This window comes from Amphiura filiformis, chromosome 5 (assembly GCF_039555335.1).
Source record: "Amphiura filiformis chromosome 5, Afil_fr2py, whole genome shotgun sequence".
In the NCBI taxonomy this organism is placed as follows: Eukaryota; Metazoa; Echinodermata; class Ophiuroidea; order Amphilepidida; family Amphiuridae; genus Amphiura; species Amphiura filiformis.
The window spans coordinates 44,964,670-44,980,574 of record NC_092632.1 but is presented as its reverse complement, the minus strand read 5'-3'; the positions used below and the strand labels follow the sequence as shown (position 1 = coordinate 44,980,574).

At 40.0% G+C, this 15,905-nt stretch overlaps 1 protein-coding gene across 1 annotated transcript; it reads right to left on the bottom strand.

Moving 5' to 3' along the window:
* Positions 1–7,444: 7,444 nt before the first annotated feature.
* LOC140152227 (uncharacterized) lies at positions 7,445–10,754 on the bottom strand. Its single transcript, XM_072174528.1, has 2 exons — positions 9,306–10,754; positions 7,445–9,244 (listed from the first exon to the last, which is right to left on the bottom strand). The coding sequence occupies exons 1-2, from the start codon at positions 10,752–10,754 to the stop codon at positions 7,445–7,447; spliced, it is 3,249 nt and encodes a 1,082-aa protein (XP_072030629.1).
* Between the last annotated feature and the right edge of the window lie 5,151 nt (positions 10,755–15,905).

Here is a 15,905-nt window from a genome sequence, read left to right as displayed (position 1 = left end):
CAAAATGGAAAGTTCGAACAATATTTGGTTTATAAAATTAATGTGACCGTGATGAGGCTCGAACTCACCACCTTCCGATTTAAAGTTCGAAGTGCTCGTGAACAAAATTCTGATGCCTTACCAAGTGAGCTGTGCTCCTGAGATACGAAATAAAAATAAAATAATGCACTGTATACCTGCTTGTGTCGGTAATTGATTTGCTCATATTCCATGATGGTACAGTGCAACAGAAAAAAAATGCCCATAATTTAAAAGCTATATAATTTATGAACAATATACACTACACATAAAAATACTAATACAAGGGCATTTCAACATAAGAATCCAAACAATTAAGTACCAACATGCACAGCTTTGTCCTTATATCACATTTGGGTTTTTAACAAAATGTTATCAAACCTCTACTGTGATTGGCAGCTGCACAAGGCATCTCTTTGATAGCTGATAATGGCCATCCATTCAGCAAGTGGCTACTAACTGACCTTGACAGGCTTGAATGAGCACTGTCATCTGCTACAAAACCATCACACTCTAGGTTTGACAATGGAGTGAAAGACTTATTATTGATTAGGCGCGGATTTTAAAAGTACAGCTCCTATGCGTGTATAGCAAAAAATTGGAATAGAATGTTTGGAGTCATGTAACTAAAATACTAAATGCATTCTGCAAAATGTGCTCTATCTGACCAATTTATAAAGCATTTCATTAGCTTTAATTTGACACATTGTTTGACATGTTTGGAATTATGGTAATCAATTATGTCAATTAATTAAAAATTTAATGCAAATATGCATATTTTCTCTGACAGAATTGTAGGATTTGACAAGAGCCATTTTTCTTGTAAGTTTGATTCTTATAACATACCGGTATCGTATTGCGTCCCATTATAGTTACAGAAAAAAATACACGTGCAGGACACACATACGCACCCCTACACACACACACCCAAAGGATCGTACCGTTTTACAATCGTATAACATTCTTTGGCGCTAGTAGTAGTAGTAGTAAATTCCAATTTTCTTTGCTTTACCTCACTTGTTCTGCTCAAAATTACAAGGGGACATATCTGACAGTAAAAGCTTACATTTTATGGAAATTATGTTTAACTATTTGTTTAAACAGCACAAAACAGATAAAGCAAAATTACTATACATAGGACTATACATGTATGGTATGACAGGGACTGTTTAAGAATATATCATTAGATTTATGATATTTACTTCGAGGACTGTTATATATGAAAAATGTGAAAAATATCAAATTTTAATAATTTGTCATAAAATTTGTATTAGGCCTATATCATAAATTTCAATGAAATTTATTTGATATCAGAAAGACATTCTTCGTATTCAGAATGCAATTCGATATGTCTGATGTGCTCTCATGTCCCACAAAAAATACTATCGAAACGCTCAAAACGCTCATTCCAGATCCCTTAAAGTCATAATGTACGATCTTATAATATGAATTTGGTTAATTTTTTTCAAACCTGATTTTTTAGCATATTTGTAATGTTTACAACTTGCACCTAAATGGAATCAGCCAAATTGCTTGTGTTTGTAGGTAAATAGAACAAAGTTCGACATAAAGTCATAATGTCCTCCCATAGAACTGCGTGTTAAACGGCCAAAATAACAAGCAGTGTTTCTTTCACTTTACCTTATTATTTCAGCTCAAAATTAACAGAAACCATTCCCGATAATTATTACTAGTATTATTTCAGCATTTTGAGTATATAATGACAAATTTAAAATTTGAAGGAAATCGTACATTAAGTCTTTAATTTTTTTTTTTTTTTTTTTTCTTTTCTTGTTTTATTTTTTTTCTTTGATTTATATTGCCAGGGTAAGGAGAGGAGGGAACTAAAGGAATATTCAGTGATTTTTTGATTTTTTTTCATCCCGACGATCGTAAAATTCATCAAAATTCAGATTTTGGATACTAGACTGCGGAACTCGGTCTTCAATGATAGTCAGTAATTTTTATATTTTGGACATTACTATGACTATCATTTGAGGACTGAGTTCTTATGATCCGAGGAGCAGTTTCAGACAATTGCTTGGGATTATTGGGGCAGAGGTTATCTTTTGAATTCTTTCATGACCACTGAAGCATAGTCAAACCTGTCAAGGACACTCGGCGTGAATTGAAAGACCATGTCACTCGCCACAAAAGAATGTCAAGGTCATAAAACACCAATTTGGTCATTTGGTGTCTTCTGCTATCTAAAGGCCTTATATGGCTGATTTTGTACCTTTCGTCATTGTCATAGATGTGCTAACAAAGCTTGCTAGTGCAGTGGTTCAGCCGAAAGCCGTGTGTCTAAGGCAAAAAAATAATGAATTTACGTGAGTCTGTAATTTATATACCGGTACTGACAGTATATAAATTAGCTACATGTATTTGAATGGGGCTTCAACTTCGTCAATACTGTCGTTTTCCTGTTTTTTTGCCATTTGTTTTCATTAAAAAATTTATAAACGTAACAATTTGATTTGTTTTCCACTTTCGCTGGGATCACTGAATGGGACTTTGTAGCGCGGATTATTCAAAACTTGTTTTTACCTACTGCTATATATATATAGTATTAATCCGATTATTACATAACTTTGCCAGCGTATTCAAGACATAGGTTATGTAAGGGATAAACTGTACATGGGTATAGAGGCCCTGCATGCTTTTATTGATTGATTGGCTCCAAACAAAGGATTTGAAAAGTGTCCTTCACCGTAATCACGGCGCAGTAGCCTACAGTCCATTCAATCAAATGTTGTCAGTGTGCGAGACGAACGATGTATAAATCTGGAGGTCACATCATCACTTATCATGCTTATTGTAAAAAGTTTGTCCAATGCATATACTGTGTGTAGGCCTATTGTTCCCGGGTATTGTCAATGCAATCAAGCAAACAGGTATTATATTTTGAAAAGGCCGCTATAGTATATTCACATGGATGTCTTGACCCAGCAAACATTATACAATCGGCCCGATACTGGCTCTATAAAAGCTGCTATAAAGGACCAAGAATGGCAGCCTGTATTGGTCCGACACGGTCGTGCACATGGGCATTCGACTGGCCCAATAGATATTGCCAGCACTGGGCCAAAATGGGTTGAAATTGGCCCAGTAGAGGTCCAATTTATTCAATACTGTACTGGGCCAATATAATATTGCCAATATATTCCCATTATGCAACCGTAAGCAAACGGTAATGGTCCAATTTTGGTCCTTTTTATTTTATTTCATTTTGGTCCACGTCTAGCTGTGGAATATTCTTCTATTCATTCCTCGATTATCCGGTTGGTTCAGGCATTATTGGTCAGTTTCACTTGTTGAACCAGATCTCCTTCTTTAGAAAGGAGACCTACAGGTTACTTGCACTCAGCACAATTGAATTTGTGTTAACTGATGTGCAAAGTATTAAAGGTCGATAACAAACCAAGCTCACAAAACTGAGCCATTGATAAATGAAATATATATTCTATGGTGTCATCAGATAATAATTATGCCTTGCTCACGTAGATTTTTTACAAGAAATGAAATATTCGGAACAAGCGCAAACTCACTGCCTCTTCTTTATAATAATAATAACATGTGGCCCTTCAAAATGAAGATGATAATGATCAAATATTGTATTTTGATAGTAGAAAATGTCAGGGTTTCAAAACCACGCCCACATTAATGCACCATTGGGCCAATACAGGGCCGGCACTCGGGGGCCTACAAGCCCGGCCCTCGGGGGCCTACAAGCCCGGCCTACAAGTGTCTGCCGCAACTGGACCAGTATGTATGTGCCGGCTCGATGCCATATTCGGTTAGTCTTCAATTGGCCCAATAATGGACCAAGTACGGCACAGCTTATCCTGGTAAGAAAACGGCGGCCAAACATTGACCAGTATCGGATTTGTACTGGGGTTATACCGTCAGCCGTGTCCGGTATTGCCAGAAGTAGACCGGTTTAAGCCATTACTGGGCCAATATTATAATGTTTGCTGGGGAATGGCCAATCATATGGGACATAATCAAATTGCAGTGACTGCTTCCTTTGTTACCACATGTCAGTCATCTTGTGATTATTGGACCATGTAAACCTGCAAAAAACGAGCCAAAGTGCAGGCCCTATGATTAATTTTTGATACAAAAAAATAACAAAATTACTAAATTGCATATAATGCCGCCAACAAGCTCAAAAATTAAATTAATACTGAAAACGCCTATTGAATGACTTGATTATTGATTTTGTGTCTGAAAATCGCAAATCGTGGGTGTTTTTTTTGGGTTTGTCACGTAGTGATTAGACTTCACCATACCGGCCAGTGAACAAAAGCAGGGTGTCCTGGAACCTGTACTATTTCTTGTTTTCTTTGGTTGGAAACAGAGTTCACAAGTGTGAAGGGCGCAAGAAAGGTGTCTTGTATGTACATTTTTATACGGCCACTGGACAAGCGGAGAAGGAAAACTCTGTTAACAAAGCTAGCTGTAGGAGTTGCGACCACAGCTATAACAGCAATCAAAAAACTATGATGGCGAACCAAGGGTTCAAAGTCCCTAATTCAATCTTAACATCTCCTGGTGCAGACATCAATTTGCAAAGATCACACGACGCCTTGCCTCGAAATCCTGATGGAAGGGACTGTCAAGTATGGGAAGATACCCGTTGATCTCGGATATCATTCATACAAGTAAATAAAACACATTAATCATAAGATTTGGTAGCGTGTTAACATGTTTAATATTTTATTTCTCTTCAGCTTGATGTTAACTAGCCCATGGCTAGAATAAGAGTGTTGATCCTGTGTGTGTGTGTGGGCCTAACTCTCCTCTTTTGCCTATGTGGCACTACGAATATATGCATATTCATATGTGATGCATGGTTAGGCCTACACATCACAACAGGCATCCTCACATGCCCCCTCTTATAAAAATGAAGCTGTGTCTTCATTGAAAATTTTAAATTTGGAAGCCAAACAATAGGGGTAAAAGAATTTGGTCTGAACAAAATAAATTTAATGTTGAATATCAGCTGTTCAGGCATTTGCATAATCTGAACATAAAAACAAAATGTCCGTCAATTCAGCCAAGTCTCCATCACCACACAAGATGTTAGTAGTCTCATCCTCTTGGATAATGTTAGTGTCCAGCTGATCTTCTTAAAATACTCTTCTGCTCCATTAGATAGAATAACATATGCTCATGCATAAATTAGTACTGGTGATCCATCCATTCTGCACCATAACCAAGTAGTAACCATGGAAGTCAGCAATAATCATGATAATGGAAGTCCATGTTGTGTTAGTAGTAACAATAATAGGCTTATCCTATTCAAAATCATATAGTTGTTAATCCATTCATGGTCCATTCAGCCAGTCTTCTCAACTCAGCATAAATGATAAAGGAAAGTTCTTCCAGATGAACAGTTCTGCATATTGTTAGTAGACATAAATAGAACTACTTAAGTATGAAGCAACTGTAAGTAGTTTCAAGTAGCTTCAAATAATTTAAGCCCCAGCTTAAACATGTTAGATGGACAGTTATATAGCAAACTCCTCTGGTAGCATATTATTGTAAAATTATGTACAGTCACAGTCACACTCCACTGGTTCCAGTTCAAAACAATATACATGAAGAAGGTGAAGAAACGCTGTTTTCTCAGCAATCATCAGTTGAAAAATGCCTCAAACCTAGCATTTGAAGTATGTTCATGTTTTCTCAGCAACTTGAGAGTTCACTAATTCATGTGCATTTGTAAAACAGGATCATCCAATATGTGTGCAAGAACACAGTATGCTTGAAGGCATGCTGAATCTATATAGCTACACAACTATTCCACATCGGGATTCGTCCATCCTCTAATACAATTAGTAACCAACCACAACTAGATTACTAAAATGAAATAAAATAAATAATCAAACTAATGTCATTTTCCCGACATATACGATATTTTGACAATATGCCCACTTATTGGCAAGTATTTATACCTAAATTTTGATCAACACATCCGAAATAATAAGAAAATGTGCTGCCATATTTAAACATGACAACTATGTCGTATGTAGGCACTCTCATATAACACTACACACTTCTCTACTCACATAAATACAGGTCATGTCAAAGTCTACTTTATCAACGTCTGTCACATTTGTCAGTAAAATTTATACACGTGATAGACAGTCAGCATTTGTATTTTCTGATCCCTTCTTATATCTTATTTTGAAACTATATGGCTGAAGTGCCAAACTCCATCTGGTCAGTTTGCTATTTGTGGTTTTTGCCTTTTTCAGCCATTGCAAAGACCGGTGGTCTGTCTCCAGTAAAAATGGCTTACCATACAGATATGGGTATAGTTTCTTGGTAACTGCCCAAAACACTGCAAGACATTCCTTTTCAGTAACTGCATAGTTCTCTTCATGTGGTTTTAATTTTCTACTCAGATACTTGATTGGAAACTCATCGCCATTTTTGTCGACTTGGCACAATACTGCACCAAGTCCGCGGTCTGATGCATCAGTTTGAAGAATAAAATCCTTCTCAAAGTCAGGACTACGGAGTACTGGGTATGTGGTCAGATGTCGCTTCAACGACTGGAATGCATTTTCAGCTTCCTCTGTCCATTCCAGTATATTTGGCTGTTTCTTACGGATGAGGTCTGTCAATGGAAGAGCTAACTTAGCATAGTCAGGGATAAATTTAGCATAATATCCGCTCAGACCAATGAAAGCTCGGAGGTCCTTCTTTGTGATAGGGCGTGGAAATTCAGCCACAGCCTTCACCTTGTCAGGATCAGGTGCGATATTCCCACTCCCAATCACATGACCTAAATAACAGACACTTGAGTTTGCCAAAGTACATTTAACTGGTTTTGCTGTTAGTCCAGCTTTCAACAACTTCTCGAGCACAATTTGAACATGTTTAACATGATCTTCCCATGTGTCACTAAATATGACCAAATCATCGATATAACCTCTGGCGAATTCTTCACACCCAGTAAGAACCATATCGATGAGTCTCTGAAAAGAGGACCCACTGTTTACCATACCAAATGGCATCACTGTGTATTGAAATAAGCCAAATGGGGTGACTATCGCTGATTTCTCTTTCCCTTCCTCAGTTAAAGGGACTTGGTAATATCCACGGGTGAGATCAAGAGTAGAGATATACTTCCCGTGTGAAACTTCATCAGTTATTTCTTCAACCCGGGGCATAGGATAATTGTCCACCCTGGAAAATTCATTAATTTTCCGGAAATCTCCACAAACCCTCACTTCTCCATTCTTCTTCGGCACAACTACAATTGGAGATGCATAGGCACTCATAGATGGTTCAAGTATACCCATTTCTAACAGCTTATCAATTTCTTCCTTTACTGCAGCCTTCTTAGCATAAGGTAACCGGTATGGTTTCTGTCTAATGGGTAACTCGTTAGTAGTTTTAACATCATGTTTGATCAAATTTGTCTTCCGGGGACATCAGAAAATACTTTAGAATACTTCTGAAGTATTTCTGTCATTTGACCCTGTTGGGAGTCTGTGATATCTTTCGAGACATCAACATCTTCCCAGTTCTGTGTTTGTGATACCGTCACAACACCAACTTCTGTATCACTTTCTTCTTCTACATCATCTTGTTGATCATCTAAGTCATTGAGTACATATTCATAACTATAAAGATCTTCTTCATGTCCTGGATCGGGTCCCTCATAGCTTGTCACCTTGTAACATGCTGCTTTACGCTCATGGTATGGAGCTAGAAGGTTAACATGTAAGATCTTGTTCTTTTTACCCATGGTAATTTCATAGTTATGATCGCTAATTTTCTTTGTAACAACATACGGTCCTTGCCACTCAGCAGCTACTTTGCTAGCTTCTGATGGTAATAATACAAGTACTTGTTGACCTGACTCAAATGTCCTAAGTCTTGCCTTTTGGTCGTACCAAGTCTTTTGTTTTACCTGAGCATCATTCATATTGGAATGGACAGATAACATCATATCGGCAAGTCTGCTCCTCATGTCAGCCACATATTTGACTATTCCCATCTCGTCAGGATCTTGATTTGTCCATGCTTGTTTGACAATCTCAAGAGGTCCACGGACAGGATAGGGATATAGAAGTTCGAATGGAGAGAATCCAGTCGAACTCTGTGGCACTTCACGATATGCAAAGCAGAAATAAGGGACATATTTATCCCAAGTCTTGAACTGGTCAGGAGTCAAAGTTTTCAACATTGACTTGAGCGTGCCGTTGAATCGCTCAACTAATCCATTTGTCTCTGGATGGTAAGGAGTTGAGAAAAGGTGGGTAATACTCATAAGTTCACACACCTGTTCTATTAACTTTGACTTGAAATCAGATGCCTGATCCGATATCAGTTCATCTGGAATTCCTACAAAACAAAAGAGATTTGATAACTCTTCTGCAATGGTACTTGATCGTATGTTAGACAGTGGTACTGCTACTGGGAAGCGAGTAGCATAGTCAACAATGACTAAAATATACCTCTTTTTACTTGTTGTCATTTGTAATGGACCAAGAATGTCCATACCAATGCGTTTGAAAGGTTTTGTAATTATCGGCATTGGTTGCAGAGGTGCTTTGTTCGTAGGCCTGATCTGTGCAGTTTTCTGGCAAATATTGCAAGTTTTGCAGTAATCTGCAATATCTTTGAAAACACCAGGCCAGAAAAAGGAAGCCAGAATTCTCTCTCTGGTCTTATTGATCCCCATATGTCCCGCAATCGGAACATCATGCCCTAACTGCATGATATCTTTTCTACATTGTTTGGGAACTAGTACTTGGTGAAACTCAGAAGCATTTTTCTGAGATGTCCATTTTCTGTACATAATATTTTTCTTCATATAATAACATGTACTTTCAGTAGCTACATTTTTCTCTGAGACCAATCTGTCTTTAATACCAGCTAAGCTGGGATCAGCTTGCTGTAATTGTGCTAGTTTCTCAGGGTCTATGTTCAGCCATCCTGAAAATCTAGCTTGGGTCCCAGGTTGGTCATTACCATAATTAGGTATGCTTGATTTAGGCCTAGCCCCATTTGTTGCATCCTGATTGGCCAACTCAGCGTCATCCAATTTCTTTTGTGCTCTAGTTGTTACCAGGGAAGGTATAGGAATAGGTTTGGCAGGGCTATGTAAAGCATCCTGCTTAGTTGGCTCTAGTTCCTCAGCTATTGTTTGATCTTTACTTGTTACCATAGCTGGAGAACTGGGTGGCAGGGCTACCTTGCATCTCTATGTTAGGTAGATCAATCAGGGGCCAACCAAGTCTTTTAATGTCATTGCCTAAAAGTACATCCTGTTCATGACCCTCAAAATCAAGTACAGCGACTGTAAACTGAGCTTCGCCATACTTACCATTGCTCTGAATTGTGGCTAGGGGCAAAATCAGCTCACCTTTTAATTGCTGTAAGGATGTAGTACCCCCTGTATAGGCAGCAGGGCTGACAAATTTCTTGTCCACTATTGTTTTATCACAACCGCTGTCTCGCCAAATTGTGACATCTATGCCATTGATTTGTCCAGGCATGAGGAACATACTATGGTCCACATGTTGGAATTTAGCAGCAGTGTTATGCTGTCCCATTTTTGCCGGTACAAATTCCCGTACCTTGTTTGGGCATTTTGTGGCAAAATGCCCAAACTGATGGCAAACATAGCATTTAATCATGCTTACATCTTTGTCTCTTCTGGACCCTCTGTCTTTTTCTTTTCTCTTGTCTGTGTCTCGGTCTGGGACATATTTAGGTTTATTGGAGGATGCTGTCTTCTTTGCAATGGCACCTAAGTACCATCGTTTGCCGCCCATTCTTTCAATGTAGGCATCCGCCCATTTACCAAAATCTCCCGTAGTTTTAGGTTCTTTTTCCTTAAGATAAATTACTAATTCTCGCGGCAGTTTCCCATAGGCCTGATCTATGATCATCTGATCACGTACTGCCTTTGCTTCTTTAGCCTGCAGAGGCACACCCGTCAGCTCCATCCACTTTGAAAAATTATATGATAATTTTGAGAGCCACTCCTTAACTGATTGGTTTTCACCCTTCTCAGAATTTCGGAATTTTCGGCGGTATGCCTCCGCATTTAACTCATACTTATGGAGGAGAGCCTCCTTCAGGCGATCGTAGTTCGCCTCATACCCAGGCTCCAGCTGGTTGTACGCATCACGGGCCAATCCAGTGAGTTTTGGAGCGAGCCGCAAAACCCAGGATTCTTTGTCCCATTTGCACAATCGTGCAATTTTCTCAAATTGTTCAAGGTACGTGTCAATTTTATCCCCTTCTGAAAACGTAGGAACTTTTACCTTTGCGTCTTGAACCTTAGGCTTAGAGGGCACGCCTTGCGCAAACATAAAAGGTGACCCCTGAATCTGTGCCATCTTTTCTTCATGGGCACGTCTCTGGGCTGCCTCTTCTCTGTCCCTCTCCCTGTCCAAAGCCATTTGTTCAATACGTAGTTTCTCTAATTGAATTTCCTCGAGCTTGATCTGGTATGCCTGTTCAGCCGTCATACGCTTACTTGAAAGCGTACGACGCTGTCTAGGCCTAAGAAAACTAACTTCGTCGTCATTTGAACTACTAGGGGGGTTAGACTCATCGTTGTTATTTACCTGAGGTCTATGGTCCTTGTCATCATGGTCATGGTCACTTTTAAGTTCCAAGTCTACCTTACTCACAATTTCTTGCTCAGCACTCTCCTCATGTCCCTCACTCACACGCTCGTTTTCTCTTTCTTCATCCGACATATTTGCTATCTTCAAATATGGCAGCCCAATTCACTCATTGAATATTTTCTCAGAAAGCTAAACAAAACTCTAGTGTGGTGGCTACTAATGCATCATTAGACAGACTTACCGAGCTTCATAGAGTATAACTTGTCAAAACAGCATGCCCATTAATGTCCATAGTCCTCACAACAAATAGCAACTTTCATGGCGTGTTAAAAGTAAATCCCGGCGTATGCCACCATGTCAAGTATGGGAAGATACCCGTTGATCTCGGATATCATTCATACAAGTAAATAAAACACATTAATCATAAGATTTGGTAGCGTGTTAACATGTTTAATATTTTATTTCTCTTCAGCTTGATGTTAACTAGCCCATGGCTAGAATAAGAGTGTTGATCCTGTGTGTGTGTGGGCCTAACTCTCCTCTTTTGCCTATGTGGCACTACGAATATATGCATATTCATATGTGATGCATGGTTAGGCCTACACATCACAACAGGCATCCTCACAGGGACAAGTCTGATGAAGGTGCCTGCAGGAGGAGAAACCTTGTAAATTGCAAGAAAGTCATTTCAATCTCCACCATGAATGTACGGACAATAAGAGAACAGCAGTGTAGAGAGGAGCTAGTTTCTAATCTCATTGAGTACAATGTGGACGTATTGGGAATACAAGAGCATCGTATTATTCACGATGAACCAATTAAATGCGAAAACATACTGGGCAGGACATTGATTACAACATCAGCAACTAAGAACGATGCGGGAGCTGCACAACAACAGAATTCTTACTGCAAACTTCCATGGTAACCCAGTAACAACTGTCATCGTTACATATTGCCCAACCAACGTAGCTGATGAAGACATAGTAGAAAATCACTACGATAGTATGAGGAGAGCCATTGAATCCATCCCAGCTCGTAACTACCTCTTGATAGTAATGGGTGATTTCAATGCTAGAGTTGGACTGGAAGACACTAAATTTACATACCATGACACCACTAACAGAAATGGAAAGTACCTTGTGGAACTAGCAACAGAGAAGAATCTCATCATTGCGAACACACAGTTCCGCAATAAAGCTGAAAATTATGGACATTTACAAACCCAGGAGGGAATAAATACCAACTAGACTATATACTCATACGAAGAAAATGGAGGAACAGTCTGCAGAACGCTGAGGCATACAACACCTTTGCTAGTGTGGGCTCCGATCACAGAATAGTGTCGGCAAGAATAAGACTAAGCCTCAGAAAGAGCAAGACTTTACCAAGGAAGAACCAGTTCGATTGGAAATCCCTGAGCACTGATAGAAATATCCAAAAGATGTACACCATAGAAGTGCACAACAGGTTTGAAATCCTTGAAGACATGGAGGAAACAGCTACGGCTAAGTACAGCCGATTTATCGCTGCCAACAAAGAAGCAGCTGAGAAGATCATCCCTGCAAAGAAGCGATCTCGAAGGGCAAACTTTTCTCGTGATCCAAGAGTCGTAAAAGCAAGAGACCACAATGGAGACGTATATGAGGTGTATCAACTGGACACTACTGATTGTAAAAGAGAGGAGTACAAGAAGGCGAAGAAACACCTTGATGATGCATACAACGAAGTTCTCGAGGCAGATCTAAATGGCAAGTTCCCAGGGGGGGCACTCAACACAAATGACCATACGGGTATGCTCCCCCCGAAAGACCCCCCTTTTTGGGTTTCGCAGCTCCGAAAGACCCCCTATATTTGACCAAAATAAAGCTCCGAAAGACCCTTGATTTTGATAATTTCAGCTCTAAAAGACCCAAAAATTGCTCATTCCTCATATTTCTTGTTTTTTCAGGTGATTTTCAACCAAAAAGCCATGAAAGACCCTTGATTTTGACTTTTCGCAGCTCCAAAAGACCCCATTTTACTTGCTCACAGCCCGGTTCGCAGCTCCGAAAGACCCTCTTTTACCGGTACGCCGTCAGCTCCCAAAGACCCACCACCTCAAAATTCCGGGGGAGCATACCCACCAAAAATTTTCGATGTGCCCCCCCCGGGGGCAAGTTGCAAGAGGTTGAAAGATCGCATGTCAACTCCAAACATGGTGAAAGTTGGAAACTGATCAACGACATCACTGGTAGAAAGGCATGCAGTACAGGTCAGTTGAAGGGAAACACACAAAGTGAAAGGGTGACCAATTGGTACAACCACTTCAAAGGCCTTCTTGGAAGCCCTCCTGACATTGATGATGAGGAAGAAGAAATAACACTAATTTTAGACGAGCTTGATATTAAAGTGGGACCATTTGACAAAGAAGAATATCAAGAAGCTAAAGCATCTTTGGTTGAGGGAAAGAGCTGTGGAGAGGACAACATACCTCCAGAAGTGCTGAAGAGATGCAACCTAGATGACATTATGCATTGTGTTAGGGTTCTGCACTTAAAGAAGAATCCGTGGAGATTTAATTGAGACATTCAAAATCCTCACAGGTCTAGAAAATACAGACAAGGATAGATTCTTTCAAGTTGTAGATGAGAGCAACACAAGAGGGCACAGTATGAAAATATTCAAGCCAAGATTAACCAAATCACTCGAGTGTAGACGTAAGACAGGACTTTTTCTCCCAGAGAACTGTAAACGGATGGAACAATCTCCCACAGCAAGTCATAAGTGCAGATATGTGAACTCCTTCAAAAATGCACTTGATAGTCATTGGAAGAGATATGGGGTTATAAAGGCACTTTAGCCTATCCACCTCCCATTAAACCGTAAGTGTAAGTGTAAAGGGAAGAAACCGGATCAATGGTCCATACTCAATATTGTTCCTATCCCTAAAACAGGAGATCTTAGTTCCGGAAACAACTATCGCGGTATCAGTTTAAGCTCCATCGTAGCCAAAACCTACAACAGAATGATACTTAAATTATAGGATTAGACCTGAAATTGACAAGCATCTGAGAACAAATCAAAATGGATTTAGAGTTGGTAGAACGACTGTTGGACACATCCTGGCACTACGTAAGCTGATTGCAGAGGTAAAGGCGCATAACCTGCCAGCGATAATAACATTCATCGACTTCAAGAAAGCTTTCGACACCATCCATAGAGACAAGATGTTGAAGATATGCCTACGGTATTCCGGAACTCATTCTTGAAGCTATTGGCAAAATGTACCAAAACACAAAAGCCAAAGTAATATCACCAGATGGCGAGACAGAATTGATGTTGCTGACGACATTGCACTGTTGTCTGAGGAAATACACCAAGCACAAGAACTGCTTCATAGAGTTGAGACTTCAGCTGCTAAAGTGGGCCTGAAGATGAATGGAAGTAAAACAAAGTATGATGTCCTACAATAACAGGAGACAAAGCATCACAACAAATGAGGGTGTAGAACTATTTACTAGATGAGAGGTAGATGACTTCAAATACCTAGACGCTTGGATGAGGGATATAAAGTTACGTAAAGCAGCAGCATGGATGGAGGGCGCGCAGTAAACTAAAGAAAATCTGGAGGTCAACTCTTACCAGGAGTTTCAAACTTCGAATTTTTGCTGCAACAGTGGAGTCGGTGCTGCTTTACGGATGCGAAGCATGGACCATCACCCCTAAACTTGCAAAGGGTCTGGATGGCTGTTACACCGCGCGCATGCTAAGAACTGTTCTAAATGTGCATTGGAAGGAACATATGTCAAATGCAGACCTATATGGAGATCTTCCCAAATTTATAGCCACAAGATCAGGGAAAGAAGAACCCGGTTTGCTGGCCACTGTTCCAGAAGTGATGAGCCCGCATCAAAAATGGTTCATTGGACACCCAAGCATGGGAGGCGGAAACCTGGAAGACCTGCTCTGACCTATATACATTGACATTCTGAAAGATGACACTGGACTGCATGGAGGCAGCAGACTTCAAGACAGCAATGGAGGACAGGAAGTTGTGGAAAGCCATCACAGTTCGAGGACACGTACCACTCGAATTAAGCAGTGGCGTAACTTTGTGCCAGGGTGCCCGGGGGCGAAAGTAGATTGGGTGCCCATGACCAAGGGTGTGCATAATCGTGTATATAGGACAGTGGCGTAGCTAGGGGTTGTGCCGCCCCGTCCAGGGCTAAGGATACATAATGGCACCCTCCCCAATCCTTGAAACAAGTGCGCGCGGAGTGAAAATTTGCACAAATATGACCAATCAAGCATTAATTTTGGTCATAATGAAGTTGAATATCGGTCTTAAATTGATCTTTCAAATGATTTTGTGCTGAAATGCTTAAAAATTTGACTTTCATCGCTGGAGGGGGCGCAGAATCGACACTGAATTGGTTATTTCGGCGCCCCCTAAAGGTGGCGCCCAGGGCACGTTCCCCCTTCTGCCCCCCTCCGGTCGCTACGCCACTGGTGTAGGACCTATTTTCTAATAGTTAATAATCTTTCTTGAGCGATCAGAGTCTTGAGTATATAGTTGCCAACTAAGAAAAAAACAGGTCGGGCCCTACTCGTTGGACTATGTGTGCATGATACAGAGCAGAGCTAATCAATTTTGGTATTGAAAGCCATTATAGACCTACTGTATAACTTACAAATAGTCTCTCAGATCAATTTATTTCATGTTTCAATGAACTTCATGTTAATAAAAAAAAAGTTTTCATCTTCTCCAATGTCTTTACTTTTGAGGATTCTTCACTAGCTGTAGTGACGTAGCTATGGGTTGTGGCGCCCAGAGGAAAGAATACACAATACCAGTGCATGGTGTGGGCGCGCAAAAATGTGCATACAAACTTGGTATACTAGTAATCAAGTTGAGTTTTGGTCTTTCAAATCTTAATTTATATGCAATGCGCGCGAAGCGCGGGAAAATTTTGTGTTGAAGGGGGCACCCAAATGAAAAGTATAATTCTATGCATGGTGGGTTAAGGTTTCCACTTCTTTCCTATAACAAAGTATTATCGTGTCGAAAGGGTATCCAGGTCTGATGGGTGCCCCTTAGCCCGGGTGCCCGGGGGCGCGGCCCCCAGAGCCCATAGGAGTTACGCCACTGGAATTAAGCAAGTAAGCAAGTCACCAAAAACCAAGAAAAATATCTGCCTCATGTATTCAGATGAAATTAATAAACATAAATATGATAGTAGCCTATAGTATAGTATTACTATTTTTTGGTTTTGGTATAATTATGTTAATTATGCCCAAATGCTC

Bases quoted from the DNA above. Each gene is read 5' to 3' on its own strand.
- LOC140152227 (XM_072174528.1), bottom strand. From the start codon at position 10,754: ATGTCGGATGAAGAAAGAGAAAACGAGCGTGTGAGTGAGGGACATGAG. The intron at 9,245-9,305 runs GTACTTTTAGGC...TACCTAACATAG, and splicing joins TTGAGGGTCATGAACAGGAT to AGATGCAAGGTAGCCCTGCC.